Source organism: Poecilia reticulata, linkage group LG16, assembly GCF_000633615.1.
Source record: "Poecilia reticulata strain Guanapo linkage group LG16, Guppy_female_1.0+MT, whole genome shotgun sequence".
Lineage (NCBI taxonomy): Eukaryota > Metazoa > Chordata > Actinopteri > Cyprinodontiformes > Poeciliidae > Poecilia > Poecilia reticulata.
This window is the reverse complement of record NC_024346.1, coordinates 16,201,389-16,222,004: the sequence shown is the minus strand read 5'-3', so window position 1 is coordinate 16,222,004 and position 20,616 is coordinate 16,201,389. Positions and strand designations below refer to the sequence as shown.

General features: G+C 39.8%; 1 protein-coding gene across 4 annotated transcripts; it reads left to right on the top strand.

The window, feature by feature from the left end:
* Positions 1-717: 717 nt before the first annotated feature.
* Positions 718-20,483, top strand: esrp1 (epithelial splicing regulatory protein 1). 4 transcript variants are annotated; one of them, XM_008432652.2, is made up of 16 exons: positions 718-1,053; positions 1,461-1,622; positions 1,753-1,869; positions 2,161-2,272; positions 3,767-3,910; positions 5,187-5,241; positions 5,351-5,461; positions 5,554-5,686; positions 5,798-5,840; positions 7,370-7,689; positions 8,375-8,599; positions 10,243-10,495; positions 12,521-12,719; positions 14,816-14,957; positions 15,810-15,899; positions 18,110-20,483. In XM_008432652.2, the coding sequence occupies exons 1-16, from the start codon at positions 922-924 to the stop codon at positions 18,242-18,244; spliced, it is 2,373 nt and encodes a 790-aa protein (XP_008430874.1). In that variant the 5' UTR covers positions 718-921; the 3' UTR covers positions 18,245-20,483. The 4 variants fall into 4 exon arrangements, with proteins under 4 accessions (XP_008430874.1, XP_008430876.1, XP_008430875.1 ...); XM_008432653.2 differs by having other exon boundaries at positions 719-1,053; positions 10,243-10,483; XM_008432655.2 differs by having other exon boundaries at positions 719-1,053; positions 15,810-15,932; positions 18,110-18,196.
* Positions 20,484-20,616: the final 133 nt, after the last annotated feature.

The following is a 20,616-nucleotide window of genomic DNA, read 5'->3' as shown; positions in this document are numbered from 1 at the left end:
CAACAACAACAACAACAACAACAACAACAACAATAATAATAATAATAATAATAATAATAATAATAATAATAATAATAATAATAATAATAATAAAATTATTGTTGCTGTTGCTGCTGTTGTTATCAATAGTACTTCTGCTTACAAATGTATATTCTCATTATTATCATCAGTATTATAATTAGCAGTAGTTGCAAAATTAAGTTGAACTTAATATTTATATATCTGAAATGACTGAGGAAAGATTTTATTTAGGGAAAGGGAGTTTATCTCATCATAAGACATTCTTAATTTTACCTTCTTATTCTGTGTATTTTGACATTAATTTGTTGTGGCTTTTATGCCGTTTCTGTTTCATGCTTTGTGTCTCTCTATGAATGTTTCACAGATAAAATACGTTTTCATGGAAATCCTTCGTTGTTGAAATTCTCTAATATTGTTATTATAAAATAGAAATAACTGTCTTTTTCGTGATTTTTTTTTTTAGAAGTGATAAAAATAATTTTGCTGTTGCTGCTGATGCAAAAAGCCAATTTTACCCTTCAAGCCGCAGAACCTGAGGGCTGGATTATATTGTAGAGAATGACAGGAACAAATTTCAGCCCTCCGCTCTCTGCCACGTCCTAATCTCTCCTGCACCTGAAAGTAGGCGGGGGCACCAGGTATGCAGTCACGTGGTCACACAGGTAAGAATCGCTACAAAAGCGTTGAACGTTCAGCCATTACTCCGCGATGGTGACTGCGGCAGGTTCTTGGAGGGATCAAACTTTCTGGATTTACCAAGCTCACCTTTGCGCTCAGGTGTCAAAGTAAAAGTCGTTCCTATTCCTCTTTCGCGTTTCAGCCTCATCTCACCCTCCGTGCTGTCCTTCGGTTCAGTGTAGTATTACCTTAGGTTTTTATTTTAGGGTCGTGTTCGTTCAGATGACGGCGCAGGTAGACTACCTGGTGGTGGTTTTCACCGCCACATCTGGAGCGAGCGGAGAGCTGCTGGGTTCTGACGAGAAGGACCTGGTCCAGTTGGTCTGGCAGCTGGTCAATGTGAACACCAAAACGGTAAAAAAAAAAACAACAAAAAAAAAACGCCTTCTTACTCTTTAGCTAAGGCTGTGGTTCAAGGAGGAAATCTAGTGAGTAGAATGGAGAGGGAAACTATAAACTAGAACTACACCATGTTAAGAGTTGGAACGACCTTTTAATACAATGTCTGTGTTGTTCTTTTCTTTAAATGTCTGTTTGATTTAAATATATAGAAGCAAAGACACTTTTGCGATAACATGTCAGGATGTTAAACATCTATTAAGCTTAATGTCATAAACTAACCGGCTCCTGCTCATGAGAGTTTTAACTTATGGTGTAATAAAAGAGCACAGTCATTTAGATGGGCGCTATTCTTCCATGCCGTATAGGATCCTCTGTAAGCTACTGTTTCAGGACTGACTTGTTTTCTGTCTCTGAACCAGTTGGGCAGGGTGAATGAGATCCTCATTAGGCCTGACCTCTCAGACTCCACAGAGGAAAAATCAGACGAAGATGTGGTGGTTGAGTGTAAGGAGGAGGATGAGTCTTCCTCCGGAGCAGACTGCATGTACACTGCAACAAGCCTTGACAGTGGTTTAAATATGGTAAAGATGTCCTTTGTGTCTTCAAAGTCAACTATCTTCTGGCCTGAAATCTTGGTGATAATCAAGTTTTCTTCCAGTAAGCGCCTCATGCTTTTTTTTTCTTCCCTCTTTTCTCTATTTTGTATTTTAGTTCAATCTGCAGCTGACAAACGAGGTGAACAGTGCGGGCGCGGGCACGTCGTTGTGTTTGTGTACAGACGGGCAGCTCCACATCCGTCAAGTGATTCACCCAGAAGCCGCCAGCAAGGTGAGCGAACTGGGTTGGGCTGAACGCCTCCCTGCTGCAGGAACCTCCAGCGTCGCTCTCAGCCGCATTACTCTGAACCTGTCCAATGACACACGCCCCTTGAACATACCGTGCTACACCTGTGCATAGGCAGAGAGGCTGGCTGCATTCTCCCACATCTGTTACACAAATAAGAGTAGCAAAGAAGGCGGTGTGTGCCATGCTGGCTTGAGCAAACATGAATGTGATGAATGCAATAAAACAGCAGCTGCTAATGTTGTGCTTGTTCACATCCTTTTCCCCTCTTACTAGAACATCCCGGTCCCAGACTGTTTCTTCTCTTTCTTTGACCTGCGGAAAGAGTTCAAGAACCACTCCGCCACCTCTGACCTCAAGGCTTTGAACGCACACGTCATGGCTGAGTGTATCCTTTGTTGACATGTTTAATGTGGAGTCATAAAAATGTCTGGTGTGATTGAATTTCTATCACCCCTAAATTAAAACAAAAACCAAGCGTTGACAACAAAGATCACAAGAACAAGATTTTGTATTTGTAGGGGAAAAAACTGTCCGAATCACTCTGAGCCTATGTGAAAATATAAAATATAAATCTTACACTGCATGTGACTGATCACATTTTTACGCTTCGTTTCTTAGCCACACCCAGACCTGACGACTGCTAAGGTTGTCAGCGAAGCGTGACCGGTCTGACGGCATAAAGTGGGTCAAAAGTTCTCAAAAAGCTAACCATCAGACCCCGATCTAAAGAGTGTCCAAACCGGATGGCTGCTGTTGAAATTGTACAGCATTGAGAGAGTTACAACATCTTTAAGGCTTCAGTGAACATCAATAGGAGCCATTATCCACAAAGAGACTAAATATGGAACGGTTGCCAGAAGTGACTGGCTGACAAAACTGCCTCATAAGTCCCTACAGTTTTCCAGGAGATCACAAAAAAATCTAAATAAAAGCGATACACTGCAGGCCTCAGATACGTCTATTAGGATCAGTGTTAATGATTCATTAATAAGAATGAGACTAAAACCAAGACCAAAACTACTGCTGATTATAAATGACACAAAGACTTTTATCACATTCGGCAAAAATAATCTTTAAGATCCCCAAGACATTTGAAAAAATATTTTGATGAGACAACAGTGGAACCTTTTTTCTGAGGTTTGAGTCTGGTGTGAAGTTAGCGCAGCGTTTCAGAAAGTACAGATTGGACTAAACAATTAAAACATCTGATCAATCAGATCAGATGTAGTTACATTCTGAACTGATTGAGATCCTGTGGCGTGACCTCAAAGAGGATATCAAGGTGCCAAACCGTCTCCAATTTGAGTTGTTTAAAAATATTTTGGCTAAAATTCTTTCACAAAAACAGAATTGCCAGTTTTCATTATTGCGTGGTATTATTTTTTCATATAGGCTAAAAATAATAACCAGTGTTTGTTTTTTTTCCCTAAGGGAATTCAGCATTTGAAAACTGCATTTCATATTTCCTCAGGTTCTTTTTGATATTAACATCTGTTTGATCTGAAAGTAACAAAAATGTCCCAGGTGAAATCTGTGAGGGTTCTGATCATTTTCACTGCGCTATAAGTGTGTTTTTTATATTTCTTCGTTCTGGTTTAATCTGGTGTGAACATCTTACACTCAGTAATAACTCATTACAGGTTTAAAGCCAGGGTGTTGGCTGCAGAGTAAGAGGTTTTGAAATGCAAATAAGGAAAGAATGGAGCACTTTGCTAAGCCCTTAGAGAAAGAGTGTGTGTTTAGCCAGTAGGCTAACCTCACACACCCAGTGGTACAGGAAAACCTGACAAGTCACCCATCCAGACGTGCTCCTTCCCATTTTTCATTAAACACACCTGTCTGTCTAGATAAGTACTTTCCTTAACTGGATCCTCTTCAGCTCTTAGCCTACCTGTTGATGTGTCCTCCATGTGGGATCCCTCGGCCAATCAGGATCCTCTGCCTGTTCTCCCTGCAGAAGTAGCCGTGCAGCAGGTCCGGCTTATGACCAGCATTGTCCTCTCTCTGCTCTCTGAGCCATACTGTGAGTATCTCACACATGAGGCTAAGAGAAAACTGTACTGTCAATGAGACACATTTGCTATTACTGTAGTAGGAGAAGAGAGCTACTGCTGCTAACTATGTTATCGAGTAACTTCAACTTTGGTGGGTTTTATGTGATGGATGAACACAAAGTAGCACATACTTGTAACGTAGCAATACGTGGTACATAATGCCTTTTTCAGAATCCGCCCAGAAAAATTACACACGAGTTAAAATGTTTTAGAAAAGAAAAATCTGAAAAGTGTGGTCTGGACTTTGACTGGGCCCTTCTAACACGTGAATATAGAGCAAACTATGTTCTGTAGATGTTCGGGGTCGTAGTTCTTCTATCAAGTCTGAAGTCTTCTGCAGCCTCTGACATGTTTCCTCAGTATTTAGCTCTATCTATCTTCTCAACAGCTTTGCCCAGATTCCCTGTCGCTTCTGAAGAAAGTCATTTCCACACCACATTGCTGCCACCACCACATGTCACATGTGACATGCCCAGCATGAGATACACTTTGGGTTTTCCTCCCCACATTATGTTTTGCATGTACTCTATTAAGTTAAACTTTGGTCTCATTTGACCAGGGTGCCTTCGCCTACATGTTTACTGTGTTTGTGCAAAACTGCAAAATATTCTCTCAAAAACTCCCTTTTTTCTTATTGCTGTTCTTCCATGAAGGTGAGATTTGTTGTAATGATTGATTGAATGGAGCTCTGTGGATAATATTTTATAGCATTATCCACGTTAAATTTTCTCCCTGACCTTTCTTATGTGTTCCCTGATCTTCGTTATGTTTCTTTACTAATGTGCTCTGGCAAATCTCTGAGTCCTTCATGGAGCAGCAGCATTTATAATGAGATTAAAGTACAAAACCAAGGACTCTATTTATTAATAAAGGGACATTTTGTAAGAATTTGAATTGGTTAATCTAACTCATAAAATCCAATTAAGTGAATTCAAGTTTTTAACATGACAGAATGTGGAAAAAACTCACTTTTGTGAGGCGCTGTATCCTCCAAATGTGAAGGTCCAATCCATGTTTAATTTTATCCATCCATCCATCCATCCATCCATTTTCTTCCGCTTATCCGGGGTCGGGTCGCGGGGGCAGCAGCTTCAGAAGGGAGGCGCAGACAGATTTTGTTTTAAAAAAACAAAATAAAAGATTAAAGTGGGTGATTTTAAAATATAAAGCAAGAAAAACATAAGCTGCACCATCTTCAACTATTAAACTGACAGTGATTGATCATTCTTTGCTTTTTCATTCCAGGTCACAGTTTTTCCAACCCTGAGAGAATAAATGAGAGATTTGAAAGTGGCACTTGGTAAGTGAATAATTTTTTGTTTATAAGGTTTCTAACATTAAAATCAACCCATTGCTGTTTCCTACCAGGTTTTCCCTGAGACTGTATTTCTATGTGTGCGTGTCTGCAGCAGTAAGATGGAGAAAGTGTGCGACAACACAGTGATCAGAGCCAGAGGGTTGCCATGGCAGTCTTCTGACCAGGACATCGCTCGGTTCTTTAAAGGCCTCAACATTGCCAAGTATGTTGAAGAGGAAATGGAACGCAGGCATGCAAGCTTTTATTTAGGATAATCTTTCACTGCTTATATATGTTCAATGTTGTATTTTACAGAGGGGGGGCCGCTCTGTGTCTCAACGCTCAGGGGAGGAGGAATGGAGAAGCACTTGTTCGTTTTGTCAGTGAAGAGCACAGAGACTTGGCCTTGCAGAGGCACAAGCACCACATGGGCAACAGATACATTGAGGTAACGGGTCTGCAGGCACCTCTTGAAAACCCCTTATTCTGTCATGATATACTGATTTTACACTTCCATCTGAAGCCATTAAACAGACAACATGTTTGTTTTTAACAACAGGTTTACAAGGCAACGGGAGAAGACTTCCTGAAGATAGCAGGAGGTGAGACACTCATGAATTCATATAATGTATGTTTTCTCAATTCTCAGAAGGATATATCGAGAACAAAAAGCGCCACAAGTGAATAAATACATAATTTCCTAAATAAATATTTATGGATAGGATAGTTGAAAACACAAACAATCCATAAATGCATGAAGTTATAGCAATCTAAAAGTTTGAGTACTTCATAAAATACAAAATAAGTAAAAAATAAATGTCCAAATTATTACATAAAATTACAATGTCCTATTTGCTGAAACTATGTTATTATTTATTTAGTTATTGTGAATGTATGTTTTTTGTATTTACACATTTTTTTCAAATGCTGATGCATCCTTTTTATTTATTTAGCATATTTAAATAAATAATTAAAACTATTGCATATATACATTTGTATTTGATAAATTAATTTTTTGTAGTATAGTGGCACTTTTAACTCTTGATGGTAAATAAACATGAAATAATTTAATCCATTGAGAAAAAAAATGCATTTTAGTGAGTAAAGTAAATATTTTAAGGAATAATTTAATATATTCACCATGCACACATTTCCAGTTTAATTAATTTGGTATCTTGCCCTGACCAAACAGTTTTCCATGCATATTATTTGTCATGCAGATCAATTAGAAACGGATGAGAATGAGCTTCATCTATTAACAAAAGGTCTTTTTTTTAAATAATAATTCCACCTTTGTTTTTTTGTTGTTTTTTTTGGGGCGTTACTTTGGAATATCTGTCTGCTTCTTTAATTATTACAGCAACATAATAAACTTTAATTGTGACAGCAACACAGTCAATCTTACTCATTTTTCTTTTAGTTTTTGGTTCCCATGCAGCCACCCTTATGGCTGCACCTCTGCAAAAGGAAAATAATATTGGTGAAAAAAAATGCACCATTTGTTTGCTATATTTAAATATGACATTGCGTTCCTGCATTTTCTATTCACGTCGTAATAAAAGGCTGGATTAGTTAAAGTCCTGAGGACATTTGGTGGTGCTGCTGCTTCTGCAGATTCCTGAATATAATAGTTGTCATAATTCAAATTTTAGAAAAACATAAAGGTAAAATTATCCCTACATTTCAAAATGTCATGCGCTTTTGTAAACTGTAGCCCATTAATTAACATTTCCATTAGGTGTGTTTTGTTCCATTTATTTTAGAGAAAACTTATAATTTGCAGATTGAATTGTCAGCTATGACTCGGCTGTGGCATTTGGTTATTAATGCTAATAACATATTTTACGAAAGCAGCAGAATGGACCTCACAATAACATGCCAGAAGAAATTTAGAATAATGAAGACGATAAAGTCAAGTTTAACGTGCTCCTGGTGTGACTTCCACAAATATGCATTTTAATTCCCAACCTCGTGTTATTTCTGCGTCTTTCACTTTTTCTCTCAGCACTTTTTCCTGTCCAGCAACTGATGAATTTAAGCCACAAAACTTTTAAGAAAAACTCACACTGCAGTCCATAAAGGAGAACATAATGTGTTGTGAGTTTGGCTAAATCTTCTTGTGCCCCATCAGGCACCTCAAACGAGGTGGCAATGTTCCTGTCCCGTGAGGACCAGATCATAGTGAGGATGCGAGGGCTCCCCTTCAACGCCACGCACGACGACGTCCTCAGATTTTTCTCACCAGAGGACGGCTCTAAAGAGACGTGTCCCATCAGCGGCGGGAAGGACGGCATCCTCTTCGTCCGCTACCCGGACGGACGGCCGACGGGAGACGCTTTCGTGTTATTTGCCTGCGAGGAGCACGCTCAGTGCGCTCTGAGGAAACACAAGGAGCTCCTAGGGAAGAGATACATCGAGCTGTTCAAAAGCACGGCAGCGGAGGTGCAGCAGGTATGTCAGGGTGTGACGTAGTTTTGATTCTCCTAGCAGTTTAAACAGAGTGGCGGGTCTGGTTGCCTCGTGGTGTCGGTGGAAGGTTTGAGAAAAATACAGGAAAAATAAGACGTTACATGCATATTAGACTTGTATTGTCTAATGTATTTTTAAAGGTGCAGAAGGTAACTTTTAAAAAAGTTATTATTTTTTGCATATTAGTTAAAACTGTCTCCAAGTCATGACAATATGAGACAGATAATCTGTGAAAAGATCGATCTCCTCCATGTCCTTCCTTTTCTGCATCCTGCACTGCCTCACTCTGTCTCATCAGGTTCTAATGTTCAATTTCCCATCTCTCATGACTTGTGCACCTACGTATAAAGTATATCTATGCAGAGGCCTTTCCTGTTGTATTTGAGCCTGTGGTGCCTTTATCTGTCTTCTCTAGAAATGCAAACATGCTGGTGTCCTGTTGGCTGCAGGCCAGCTCCTGTTTGACAGCGCGACATATTTAAACACAGCATTGCCTCGGCATTCTTTGCCTCCTCAGTTCTGCCGTGTAGGTGTTTTATTGTTGGGTTTGAACTGAGTTATCATTTGACTGTTTTATCTAAAAGCATCTCAGGCAAACAAGGAAATCCTAATCCAGAATGAATACTTCAAGTTGAGTAGCTCATGTCAAACCTTGTGTGTACTTCAGGTGTTGAACCGGTACTCCTCCGCCCCGCTGATCCCCGTTGCCCCTGCCCCCCTGGTGTCAGTGCTGCCCGCGGTTTCTCTCCTGCCTCCTCCTGGCGGTGTGAGGGACTGCCTGAGGCTGAGGGGACTACCGTACACGGCGAGCATCGAGGATATCCTCACCTTCCTGGGCGAGTTTACGCAAGATGTCAGACAACATGGTGTGCACATGGTGCTCAACCAGCAGGTACATGCAGCAGCCCCCTCGACACACCCTGCGCTCGCACACTTTCTGGCACAAATTTACAAAATTATACATTCAACATAAACTTTATTGTCACTGTGTCACTGTTTCTGTGAGAGGACGATTTGTTTTTGTATCTCAAAAGTGCCTGTTTCTCCAAATAGTAAGCAATTAAGTAGAATATGTAGTATTAAAAGATTAATGTAAAACACAATAATAAATTTGAACTGCAAGGTGTTTCAGAAGTGCAAACCGTCCTTATTGAGACATGCAAATGCTCTTCCCAGCACACGTCTCTTGTATCTCCAATTTCAATTTAGTGTATCATTTTGCATTTTAGAGCATCAATTTTAAGAAATAATTGGTAGCAATGAACGTAAATAAAATGTGATGACCATTGTCTAAGATGAAGTTTTGCATTAATGATCCCCTCGTGTTCAGCCTTTGCTGATCTTTTGTAAATGTACTTTTAACAAAAATATGTTAAAGTTCAAGCTAGTGGAAATCCATGGAGTCAACATCGACATAAAGTTTCAAAACTTCTCTTGAAACATCCAAGTAGTCCATAGTTTCCATTCCACTAGATCAGACATTTTTCTGACTGAAAAATGTTTTTCTCTATCCGTTTCTTTCACCTACTGTCAAAATGTAGTCGAGTTTTGAAAAGTGAAGAACTTGAAGATGAATGTGAAGTTTCACATTAATTTAATAAATATGTCTTGAATATATGAGTTTCATAAAAACTGATGGGTTCTTTTAAGTTCAGATTTATGCTTTTATTCAAAAGCCACGCCCACTGAGGTCATTCATCATCATTTTGAGGCGTTGTCTGATTGCCTGAGGCTGCAGGTGATGTTTTTTGCAAAATGATTCCCTCAACACTGTCGGTTCTCCCTGCTGCAGATCGGGGTCCAGATCATGTTTGTAGTCTGGGACATAAATTTAATCTGTTACAACGTCTGAGGTTAGCCATACTACCTTTAACTGTAACTTTTGTGTAAGTAGTGTTCCCAGTTTTAGAAATTGTTTTTCTTTTTTGCTTGGTTTCATCTCTAGGTAAGAGATGTACATTTCTAGGCTGTTCAGGCTTAAGACTACACTGAAATTTTACTTGTTTTACATTTTTGTAGAACGCAGCAAAACTATAAACAACAGTACTGGGTTTTCTTTGTCTTGAATTAAAAAGGGCATTTTAAATTTGCCACTTAATAAACAGGATTTTGTGGATCATTAAGTGAATCTGAAGTTTGTGTGCCACTGTACTGAATAGTGCACGTGTACTGTGATCTAGAGTGTGTAATTCGCAGTGTTCAGCTGCATCTGGACCATGAATGTTACTGCTACTCTGCATCTTTGATACTTTGATACAACAGCCCAGCTGGGAATGAATTTTAAATTCACTCTGAGTGGCCTCAAGTGGGCAAATAATTATTAGCCAAATCACTTGGAAAGTAGGTCGAGCATCAGTTTCACTTTCAGTTTCAGGTTTCTGGCATGCCGAGGTGAGTGAGCTATCATCCGTGGTGTCTTTATCGGATAATTTCTATGATTTCTGTGCCTCTGTTGTGACTAACCAATGACGTATCAAATGTATCTTTGATGTGACACATTTCCTGACATATTTCCTGCCTCCTCCGTGTTTGCAGGGCCGTCCGTCGGGTGACTGCTTCATCCAGATGACTTCAGCAGAGCGGGCGCTGCAGGCCTCGCAACGACTCCACAAACACGTGATGTCCAGCCAGCGTGGGGCGAACAGCCGCTACGTGGAAGTGTTTCCCTGCAGCACTGACGAGATGGGCCTGGTGCTGATGGGAGGCTCACTCTCACACACGCACACGCACACACACAACCGGAGCAGGAGTGGGACAGGGCTCAGCCCGCCGCCATGTAAGTCCAGACGTAAGTGCTGCTGGGAGCTGGGGGTGCTTCGGGACTGCAGGGTAGGTGGGCTCCTGCCGGGGTGGCAGAGTTGCTGGTTTTTCCTCCAATCTAGATCTATGGGAGGATGTGGGAAGGATGCATACTCTGAGTGTGTGTGTGTGTGTGTGTGTGTGTGTCAACGTGAGACTGAGTCTTCTTGTTTTAATTTAGTATGATCACTACACCCATTTGCATGTAATGATGATACTGTTTTTAATACATTCCTTCCCTTTTCACTCTGATTGGATACTGTAGTGTAATTTTCCATCGGCATGTTTGTTACTCGTTTCTGACTCCTTTACTTTACCACTGCTGAACTGATTCACAAAGATCTGAGAGGCTCCGAAAAGTGTAAGCAAAGCAATTCTTCAACAAGCTCAGAATACGGCAACGCGGCTTACAGTTTTCGGACCCCGTCAGATCGGTAGTGGTGGTCCTGGGATTTAGCCTCAACAGACAAGCACACGTTAGGCGTGTGTGCATGCGCGCGCCTCCTGTGCTTGTCCAATCAGGATCTGTGCGAGGGGTGAGCAGAGCTGCTGCGTAGATGTGCTTTGGTCTCAGTGTCTGTTCACAATTAAAACTGGTTTGGCAGCTGATGAATGTCTGATTTATGTTGCAAATGATTATGTCAATGGAAGCAATATTACATGCTTTAGTTGGAATGAGTTCAGCTTATTCTGAGATGCGTTTTTTGTAGATGTTTTCTGTAAATAAGAAAATATTTACTATAATTAGATTATATACATTACACAGTGTGATATATTCCAAATATTTCTTATGTTCATTTTGTTCATTTTTAGCTAGCGGTAATATATATATATAATATATATATAAAAATGTTTTCATAAATTGTTAGTATTACATTAAAAGATGTATAAGGCCAAAGTAATCATATTTCCACATAGATGATAAGCCACAAAAATATCATTTCTAAGAAAGCTGGCTGTTGACAGAGTGATGGAAAAAAAGTGGGATGGAAAGTTAAGTGGAAGGAAAAAGTCTGATAGATTAAGGTCCCATAAGAAACAGGGATAACTAAAGCCTTTTGAGGTTTATAAAGCAAAGCCCGTTCAAAACTCTGGGTGAGATTTACAAGACATGGACTGCACCAGAGTCGTTACTACGAACCCAGGACAGGACATACAACTGTCCCTGACAACTATAGACATGTCTCACCTGGGCTAAAGAGTAGAAGAACTGTTTCACAGGAGTCCATTATCATCTTTTGAGATGAACATTTGAATTTTATATAAAAATAGAGTTCACAGAGTCTGAAAGCGGAGTGGAAAGGTAGAAAATCTATGTAGCTGGAGGACAGATCTGGTTTAATGACCAGTGGTGACCTCTGTGCTGGACTGATCAGCAAACTGGCCTGACCTAAACCCCACAGCAGTAGCAGAGGCTGATTTTCTCCATACCATGCTGCATTAGGTCAGTAATTCATGCAAACAGAGTATTTTCATTAGTCTTTTGCAATATTCTTACTTTGTTTTAATTTTCATTTGCTAGTAAAGGATAATATTACTAATTTACCCAAACATACAGTTGAAAGACACCAATCATGGAAGCAATATGTTGTAAAAGAATTTTACTTTTTACAGTAAATCACTGAAAAAATTTAACTTCTGAATTTTATTTTAAATATTGGAACATGTACATCTAAAATAGCTTTTTAAGACATACTAATTTGAATAGCTTCTTGCTGCTGGGATTGTTCAGTGTTGGTCTATGAGGAATTAAGAAAAGAGTAAAAGAGTCTGATTTCTAATCCATCAGCTCAATTGTAATCTAATAAAAAATATATATTTTTTAAGATTTAAACTGTGATTTCTTTAAATCTTTTACATTACACAGAAAAATGCATGCATCACATGCACAATAAAAGCATCAGTGGTTATTGCATGAGCTCCTCTCTCAACATCACTACCATGACCCTTACTTCCTCCAGGGTTTGACGGATTTTATATTTCTGTTTCTGTCCTTGTCCTTCCACTATTTTAGGTTTATCTCCTCCATCGTACGCTTTCACTCCAGTTCAACAAATCCTCCCCACGGACGCTGCTGCTGCAGCTGCAGCCGCTGCTGCCCTTTACCCTCCCATGGGGCAGATGTTGCTGGCTCCTCGCCCCCTGCATCCCGGACATCCTTATTACCCCGCATCAGCTCAGCTGTACATGAACTACAGTGCTTACTACCCCAGGTAAAAAAAACAATTAGAGGTTCAAAATAAACAAAAACTTCGCCAAAACTTGGAATCTTGGAATGGTGCTCATAATTTTCAGCCATATTCCTTCAAAATGTGTGTATGTATATGAACTGAAGATATTATTTTATTACTGTAAGCTGCTGCTGAGTTCATGAACAGGGTAGGCAAACGTAAACCTTAGCTTGCATCAAGGTTTATGTTTTTGGGTTTCTAAAGTAGGGCTGCACAGTGGCGCAGTTGGTAGAGCTGTTGCCTTGCAGCAAGAAGGTTCTGGGTTCAATTCCCAGCCCGGGTCTTTCTGCATGGAGTTTGCATGTTCTCCCTGTGCATGCGTGGGTTTTCTCCGGGTACTCTGGTTTCCTCCCACAGTCCAAAAACATGACTGTCAGGTTAATTGGCCTCTCCAAATTGCCCCTAGGTGTGAGTGTGTGTGTGTGTGCATGGTTGTGTGTCTCTGTGTTGCCCTGCGACAGACTGGCGACCTGTCCAGGGTGAACCCCGCCTCTCGCCCGGTACGCTAGCTGGAGATAGGCACCAGCACCCCTCCCGACCCCACTGAGGGATAAGGGTGTAAGAAAATGGATGGATGGATGGTTTCTAAAGTAGCATTTTGTTTTTGTTGTCTGTGTGTAATGTTGGCAATTTACCAAACTAAAGTGAAACTGAACTGAAAATGCTGTAAAATGTAAAACTTCATGAAATAAATAAGGCAACTCATTAAATATTCACATATTGATGTCAGATATTGCTTTATTTATCTCTTGAAAAGAAAGTGATTTAAATATAGTTAAACCCCAAAAATTAAACCTTAATTTACTCATTAACAAAAAATATCAACAAAAATGTGTTTTCTACCTGAGGCAAAAGTTCTTCTTGTCCCGATCCAGCAGCTTCTGAGGAAAGTTTGCTGCACTCTGTGTGATACTGAAACATTTTTACGTTATCCATCTCTCTAGTGAACACCAGTCCAGAAGTTTTTGTCTTTTTCAAGATTCTCAAACTTCAGTCTGGACTTCATGCTTTTTGTCCATTTCAAAAACCAATTGTTAAGTCACATTTCACAGCCACTACGCTGTTACCTAGCAACCCCTTGTGGAGCTCTGCCCATCACCTAGTAACCGAAGAGGAGCTCCAGGACGTTTGGTCAACTGGTTTTACCGCTTTACGCGCTGTGCAATGGCTGCTGGAAAAGACAAGTGTTTTGTTGTTGATTTACTGTCTAGAAACTCCTTCCTAGAATTTCTTGTACAACCTAGTTGGTTGTACAAGAGGCCCTACTTATGCTTTTCAAAGGTGTGTGGTATAATTGCGCATCTCATTGGGGTGTAAATGTTGAGTTGGGGGCGTGGCCAGCAGCAGCTCATTTGGATTTATTGTGACAAGATGCCCTAAAACATCTCATTCTGAAAGGAGCTCCAAATAGACAGTACTGAATTGTAGTGAATATGTATAGCCCAGAAGGAAGCATAATTGATCTTTTAATAATTTTATGAAAATTTGACTGAAAATGTATCTTTTTCAGTTTTTTATGTGTTTATATTACTTAAACCTTTCACTATTGTTAGCATTGTTATTAAATATAGAAATGTATTTGTTCCCTATTACTGAATGGGAAAAACTATCACTGCACCTCACCTGGTCGCAGTTAATTTAGAGGACAGATGAAGCTAAATGCAGAGCGATCGCGTACCAGAGACTTTAGACTGGAGCGGCGCTCACGTTGTTAGATCTGCTCTAGTCACCAGAAATAAAAGATGTTAATTGCAGAGAAATGTGAACATTTAGTCTGCGGTTGAAATGTTTCTTGTCAAGGAGAAAGACTGGGCCAAGGGTGGTTAATAACTGCAGACTGTGTTATCAGGGAGCTTGGTAAACATGAGGTGACCTCTGTTTCTGCCTGGACGGTCATTATGAAAGCATTTAAAGACAACACCCACAGTCCCTCCCAGTTTTATGCTTTTCTTCCCACTGCTTAGTTAGTGTGTGTTTTAGTTTCTGAGAATAAGCCAGTTTTTTTTTTTCTCTCTCTCTCTCTTTCATTTGGAACCTCTACGTGAAATAACATTAATTTCACTTTTTCATTTTCCCAGTCCTCCTGGCTCGCCTACAACTCTGGGTTACTTCCCGGCCCATTCCTCCATGTCTTCCCCCGGAGGGTTGGTGCGGATGCCTGGCCTGCCCTACAATGGCAGCGGCGTTAAAGACCTCATCAACGCTATGCAAGGATATCAGGTAAGAACCAGCTCCCTGAAAGCCTCACATTTATTCACATTGCACATTTATATGTATGCATATAATTGCTACCTTCCGTGTTCACACACCTACCTGTAGGCACCAAGTGTTTTATTCAAATCTTCTGGTATTATGGGTGTGGACTGTTAGGCATCCAGTGCGGTTGCCTAGAGGCTATCAAACTAGTTTATCCTGTCTCCTCTCCCTGCTCTGTCACACATGCACTGCTGCTTGCTTTGACTTGAACTGGAATGAGTCAAGTTGTTGTTTAAAACAGGAGCGGAGTCAAGAAACTGGGGGGGGGTGATATAAAAGAATAGCTGTATCATTTAGAGCAGGGGTACTGCAAAGGTAGAGTGGGGAAACTGCATGACGTTAAAAAGAAAATAGACTTCAGAATACCATCCATCCCATCACTTGATTGACATACAAGTCAGATGGTAATGTTTCCTTTAGCTGTTTTCCAGCAGCCATTATAATAAAGAATAAGAAGAAGTATAGAGTTTTTCCTGATGCTTACGTCGCTGTGCATCAAAACTAGCTAGGCAGTGAGTTACGTACAATTTTTAGCCCCACTTTTTCTCTTAATCGTCAGAAAGGGAATAAAAATGATTGGGGGATCAAACTTATCACTTTCATATGGAAAGAAACCTATAAAGTCTTCACGATATACTTATGAATTAATAAATGTTTTACGTTTTTGTAGCAGGTTTATCAGTTTGACTTAGTATCACTGCTAGCATCCCTGATTTAGAGTTCAAACTAAAAAAATTTCCTGCTTAATTTTAGACCCTTGTTGAGTTTAATGGCTAAATGTGTCTATGTTATACCCCTGCTTTCATCACGACGCAGTATGCTCCAGAGGATGCTCTCATCCACGCTCACGGGGCCGTGCACGCTCACGACCCGGCTAGGACGTTGCTTACGCAGCCCAAAGAATGGGTGTGTATTTAAGGTGTCTGAGGCAGGTGGCAGGTAAGGATTGGCTGAGGGCTTAGTTAGGGGGAATTACTTTAGAATCAGCCTTTAGAGATGGCTTGACTTTTCACCAAGGGTTTCTGGGCTCAACACGGCAACACTGGAGGATTTTTAGGAGATTTCTTGGATTTTATTTCACCTTTTTTGATGGTTTTAATATTTCCTCTTTGTTTAATATTGAGTGGTGTGTTTCTGTCCTTCTGAATGTGTGGGGTTTTTTTGTTTGTTTTTTTTACTCAGGGCAGGGATAGTAAAACGAGAGAACTGACTGTTCACTTACACCCCCTCTCAACACTGGAACACAAAGTTTTATGCAACAAAACCAAAGCTGTCGACGGATGAAGTGTGTTTGTCTGGAGAAAAGCGCCTTATGATCTCATCTCATTTTAAATCTGCTACAATTTCACACAGAGGAGTTCAAACAAATATTTCTCAACCAATATGCTGTGTGTTGGGTGTTGTGAATCAGCACTCAGTGAATGGTTGAGTCAGGAGCTCTTAGGAGCTCAGCCGTGATTCACACCTACAGTCTAATTAAAAACACATTGGAAGCCTTAGAACAAAAATCTGATCTCTCTGTGGGAAATAATAGCGCACTGAGCTATTAGCATAATGATGGCGCATTTTCATGTGGAGATGACTCACGCCGACTCGGAGCTCCAGGAAGGTTTATTGGAGAAATCTGAGCTTTTTTTTTTTACATTATAAGAAGAGACGGTCCAAGATCAAGGGGGGCTTATAGGGTATTTAACACGGGAGAATTGCCCTGAAGAAGTGATGCACGTCCTCCTGTGAGTGGCAAGCACAGAAGAACTTTAGTAATTATTTATTAAATCCCACAAAATATGTTCATTTTATTATTAGCTCTGTGATTACAGAGACCAAAAAAAACACCAATATTTGCTAAGAATAATCACCGTTATGAAACACAGCTTACTTGAAGTGCAACATCAGTATTTTTATTTTAAATATCTGAAATGCTGCCAAACTGGTGGCGTGACATTTCCTGTTTTATCCACAGTTTTCCACTTCAAGCTGTTGCTAGGAAACCACAAGTTACTCGACAAGCTGTTGCTAGGTAACAAAAGAGTCAGTTAGTTGATGCCACCAGTCTGGTTTAGCTGGCTGTGAGAGTTTGAGCTGCCTTTCCTCTGCCTACATCTCCCAGAATGCAGTGCGGATCTGAATCAGAGTTCAGTTAACATTCTACATATTGGATATTCTATCAGAATATTTTATCTTTTGATCTTGATCATGTGTCTATCCTAGATAACCATCTAAAATGGAGCCTCATCCCTCCACACAGCGACACAGTTTTGGTCTAAAACCCTTTGAACAGACATAATCTGCGTTTTATTTGCATGTATTGCAATAAAAATGAGTCACAGCAAAAATTCTGGTAGCCATTTTGGCATAAAGCTGGATCTACTCTTGTTTGTGTTCTAGGCCTGCGTTTTATGGTTCAGCCAAACGATTAAATCAACGTTACATCACCAAACATATTTGGCTTAACTCTCACAAAAGCAACTTCAAGTTATTTAATAAACAAATGGCAGTGTTTATGAAAGTTTATTTCTCGAACTTACTCTTGAGTCTGAATTCAATTCAATACAAGCTCTGATTTTAAATGGTTGCGTTTAAACGCAGCCAAAGAAAACCGCTTATTTAGATTCACTTTCAGGAATTTTAAAATGGGGAAATTATTTTATTGTTGTCAAACTACAAAGATTCAAATGCAAGTGTGATATTCAGGAAATATATTTCAGAGTAATGACAAACATAGCCACAGATCTGAAGTTCCCACATCTTTGTAACAAAACTAAGCTGCCTTAAGCAGCCGCTTAGTTTGCTTATGCCTTGGACTGGCTTTGATTTGCAGTCAGTATAAACTGAATTAAGTCTAATCCTCTGCACTCTAAAGTCTGACCTGCATATCAACGCCGAGGGTTGAATGAACAGTCAGTTGACGGCGTTGTAGCGCTCTAGGCTAATGGACGGGTCACACAACAGATGTGGCCCTCAGGCAGTTGAGGAGGTGGCGGGTAACATCTGGCTCTGGTGGAAGGGCTTCTTTTTTTTACTTTTTTTTTTTTACTTTTGTTACTTTTTTTCCCCTCTAACTCTTATTTATCTTTCTGCGTCCTGTTACCCCCCACCCCCTGCCCTCCTTCCAGGGTCCTGTGGAGTCTGTTTCTCTGCTGAACAGCAGCCTCATGGGTCAGACCGGCGCAGGAGAAACTCCTCTTATGTCCCTTCCTCTCATCACAAAACCCGGGGGCCACCAGTACCTGGATCTGACCCTGCTGTAGCGTCGCACAAAAACAAAGTCATGTGTATGAGACAATGACTTGTTAGTTTGTGTTTTTTGTTAAATTGTCTTTTAGAAATCTTATTTATATTATTAGGTTAAAAAATTAATGTATTTTATACCAAATTTACTGCAGCCTTAGCCAAAAATAGCATTTTTTTATATATATATTGCACATTATCTGTATGTTTAAAAGCTTTATAGAGATTTTTTTAAACCTGTTAAGTTACTGTAATCATTTTACTTGCCAGCCAAACTAGAGGAGTAATCTAGTAGCAACTGAGCTCAATCTTTTCTCCAAGCTTTTCTGTGAAGAGTGAAAGTGGCTGTGTGAAAGAGATGTGAATGTGAACATTATGCATGAATATTGTGTTTATATGCATATGGAGACAAGTATGCAGTGATTGTATTGGAAGCCGTAGTGCATGAAGAAGTACTGTAGTAAAACTTAAGATGTTTACATAACGCTAAATACCAATGCACTGCTAACAGAGAAATAAAGATGCAGTATCTTCTGACGGAAAACGTTTGCTAAGGGTGGTTCAGATCCACTAAACAACCAAAGCGGCAGATTAACGGTGGGATTTTCAGATTCAGAAAACGATTGAAGTGAAGCTTGCAAAACAAAATCAAACAAACCTGGACGGCTCTCTGGTTGCAGCATCAAGGAAACCTGCGAGTTTAAATGCGAGACATGCAAATACAGATCCATCTCAATAAATATGAATATTATTTAAAAGGTCATTTTTATCAGAAGTTTGGTTCAAAACTTATACATCATATGGATTCACTGTAAACGGTAACATTTTTAAGTGTTTAAAGCCAATGAAAACACAAAATGCTTTTACAAAAAGTACAGAAATATTTTTATGTCCTGCAGTTGATAGTTTTCCATCAGTAGCTGAGAGCCTCCACAAAGCGGATTAGCCACAAACGATCACTGCCAAACAAGAAGTCTTGTATCAAGGCTTCTTGAATTAAAGTTAAGTGGAAGAAAAAAGTGTGGTAAAAAAGGGATACACAGCCAACAGAGCCAATTTTCCCTCTTTGAAAATTATGAAGAAAAATGAATTAGAGATTTTGGTGGGATTCACAATTCATGGGCGAAACGCAGAAACATGCAGGATGTGGACTGGACGACAGCTGCCACATTCATTGTGTTTAGCCTGACTTGTCAGAAACATGTTACCTGGGAGGAAGAGAAAGGAGCAAGTCATTTTCCTCAAATGAAAGGTAAAGAAGCTGATTGCTCAGACTGCTGCATCATTCAAAATGAAGGAAAACTTAGTGGAGGGAAATACTGAGCTGGACAAGCAAGCAGAGTGACATTTCTCTATTTAAAACTTTATTTTTGGTCTAAATTTTGGGTTCTCATTAAGCCATTGTCAAACTGATAAGAAAAAGACATGAAATATGAGTTTCACCGTTTGACTGAAGTCCCTGAATTTAATTTCCATTGGTGTTTTGTTTTATTGAGATGCACCTGTATTGTTCTTACTCACTTCAGAGTTCAATCTTCTGGACAACACATCCTATATCCTGTTTCTGACATCACTGTGGTTCATTTTGTTTCATGGACATCCGAACCTTTAATTTATGCAGAAATAATTCTGTCTTGTGAAAACTCAAACACCAGTGTCTTTATTAAATCTGCCATAGTTTTACCCACAACACATCCCCCCTGTTAGGGATCTGGACCAACAACATTGTGAGTGTATCTGACTCCAGCATCAGACTCACAGAAATGTGATGTCTCTCGTCCTTTTCACTGTTTCTATTTTTGTAGGTTAATGCCAAACGCTGCTTTAGCCTCTTGGTTTCTGCTCCTTCAACATTTGATTCTGAGCGCTTTTACCCCAAAGTTTGCTTTCCTCCAGATTAACTGACTCAAATTAATGAATCTCAGGAGTTCAATGAGGTCCCTGTTCGATTTCATTACCTCTTGTTCTTATGATCCAACGTGTCTTGTCTTCTCTTCGCCATCTGCAGTGACGCTGTAGAATATGATTGAACAAAACCTGTTCCCCGTTCTCTCTTTAAATCATTTGTATACTTTTTAGAAACATTGCTGACCGAAGGACATGTTTGACATGTGTCTTATAAGTTTTGTCATGTGTGCCATGCAGAGTTAATGTTTAGAATCAATATTTTCTGTATACAATGTGTGCAAAAGCAGGAAGTCCTGCTGCAGACATGCTGAAAAAAAAAAAACTAAACAATAAACATAATGTTGTGAATTTTCCAGCCTCCTTCTGCTTGATTTGAGCTGTTCTGTGTTTAAAATGGACGAGCAAAAACACTCAGGTGGAGCCGTTCGGTGACAGAATGTGACTCAAGGAGAAACTGTGGGAACTCCCTCACACTGTCCTCGGT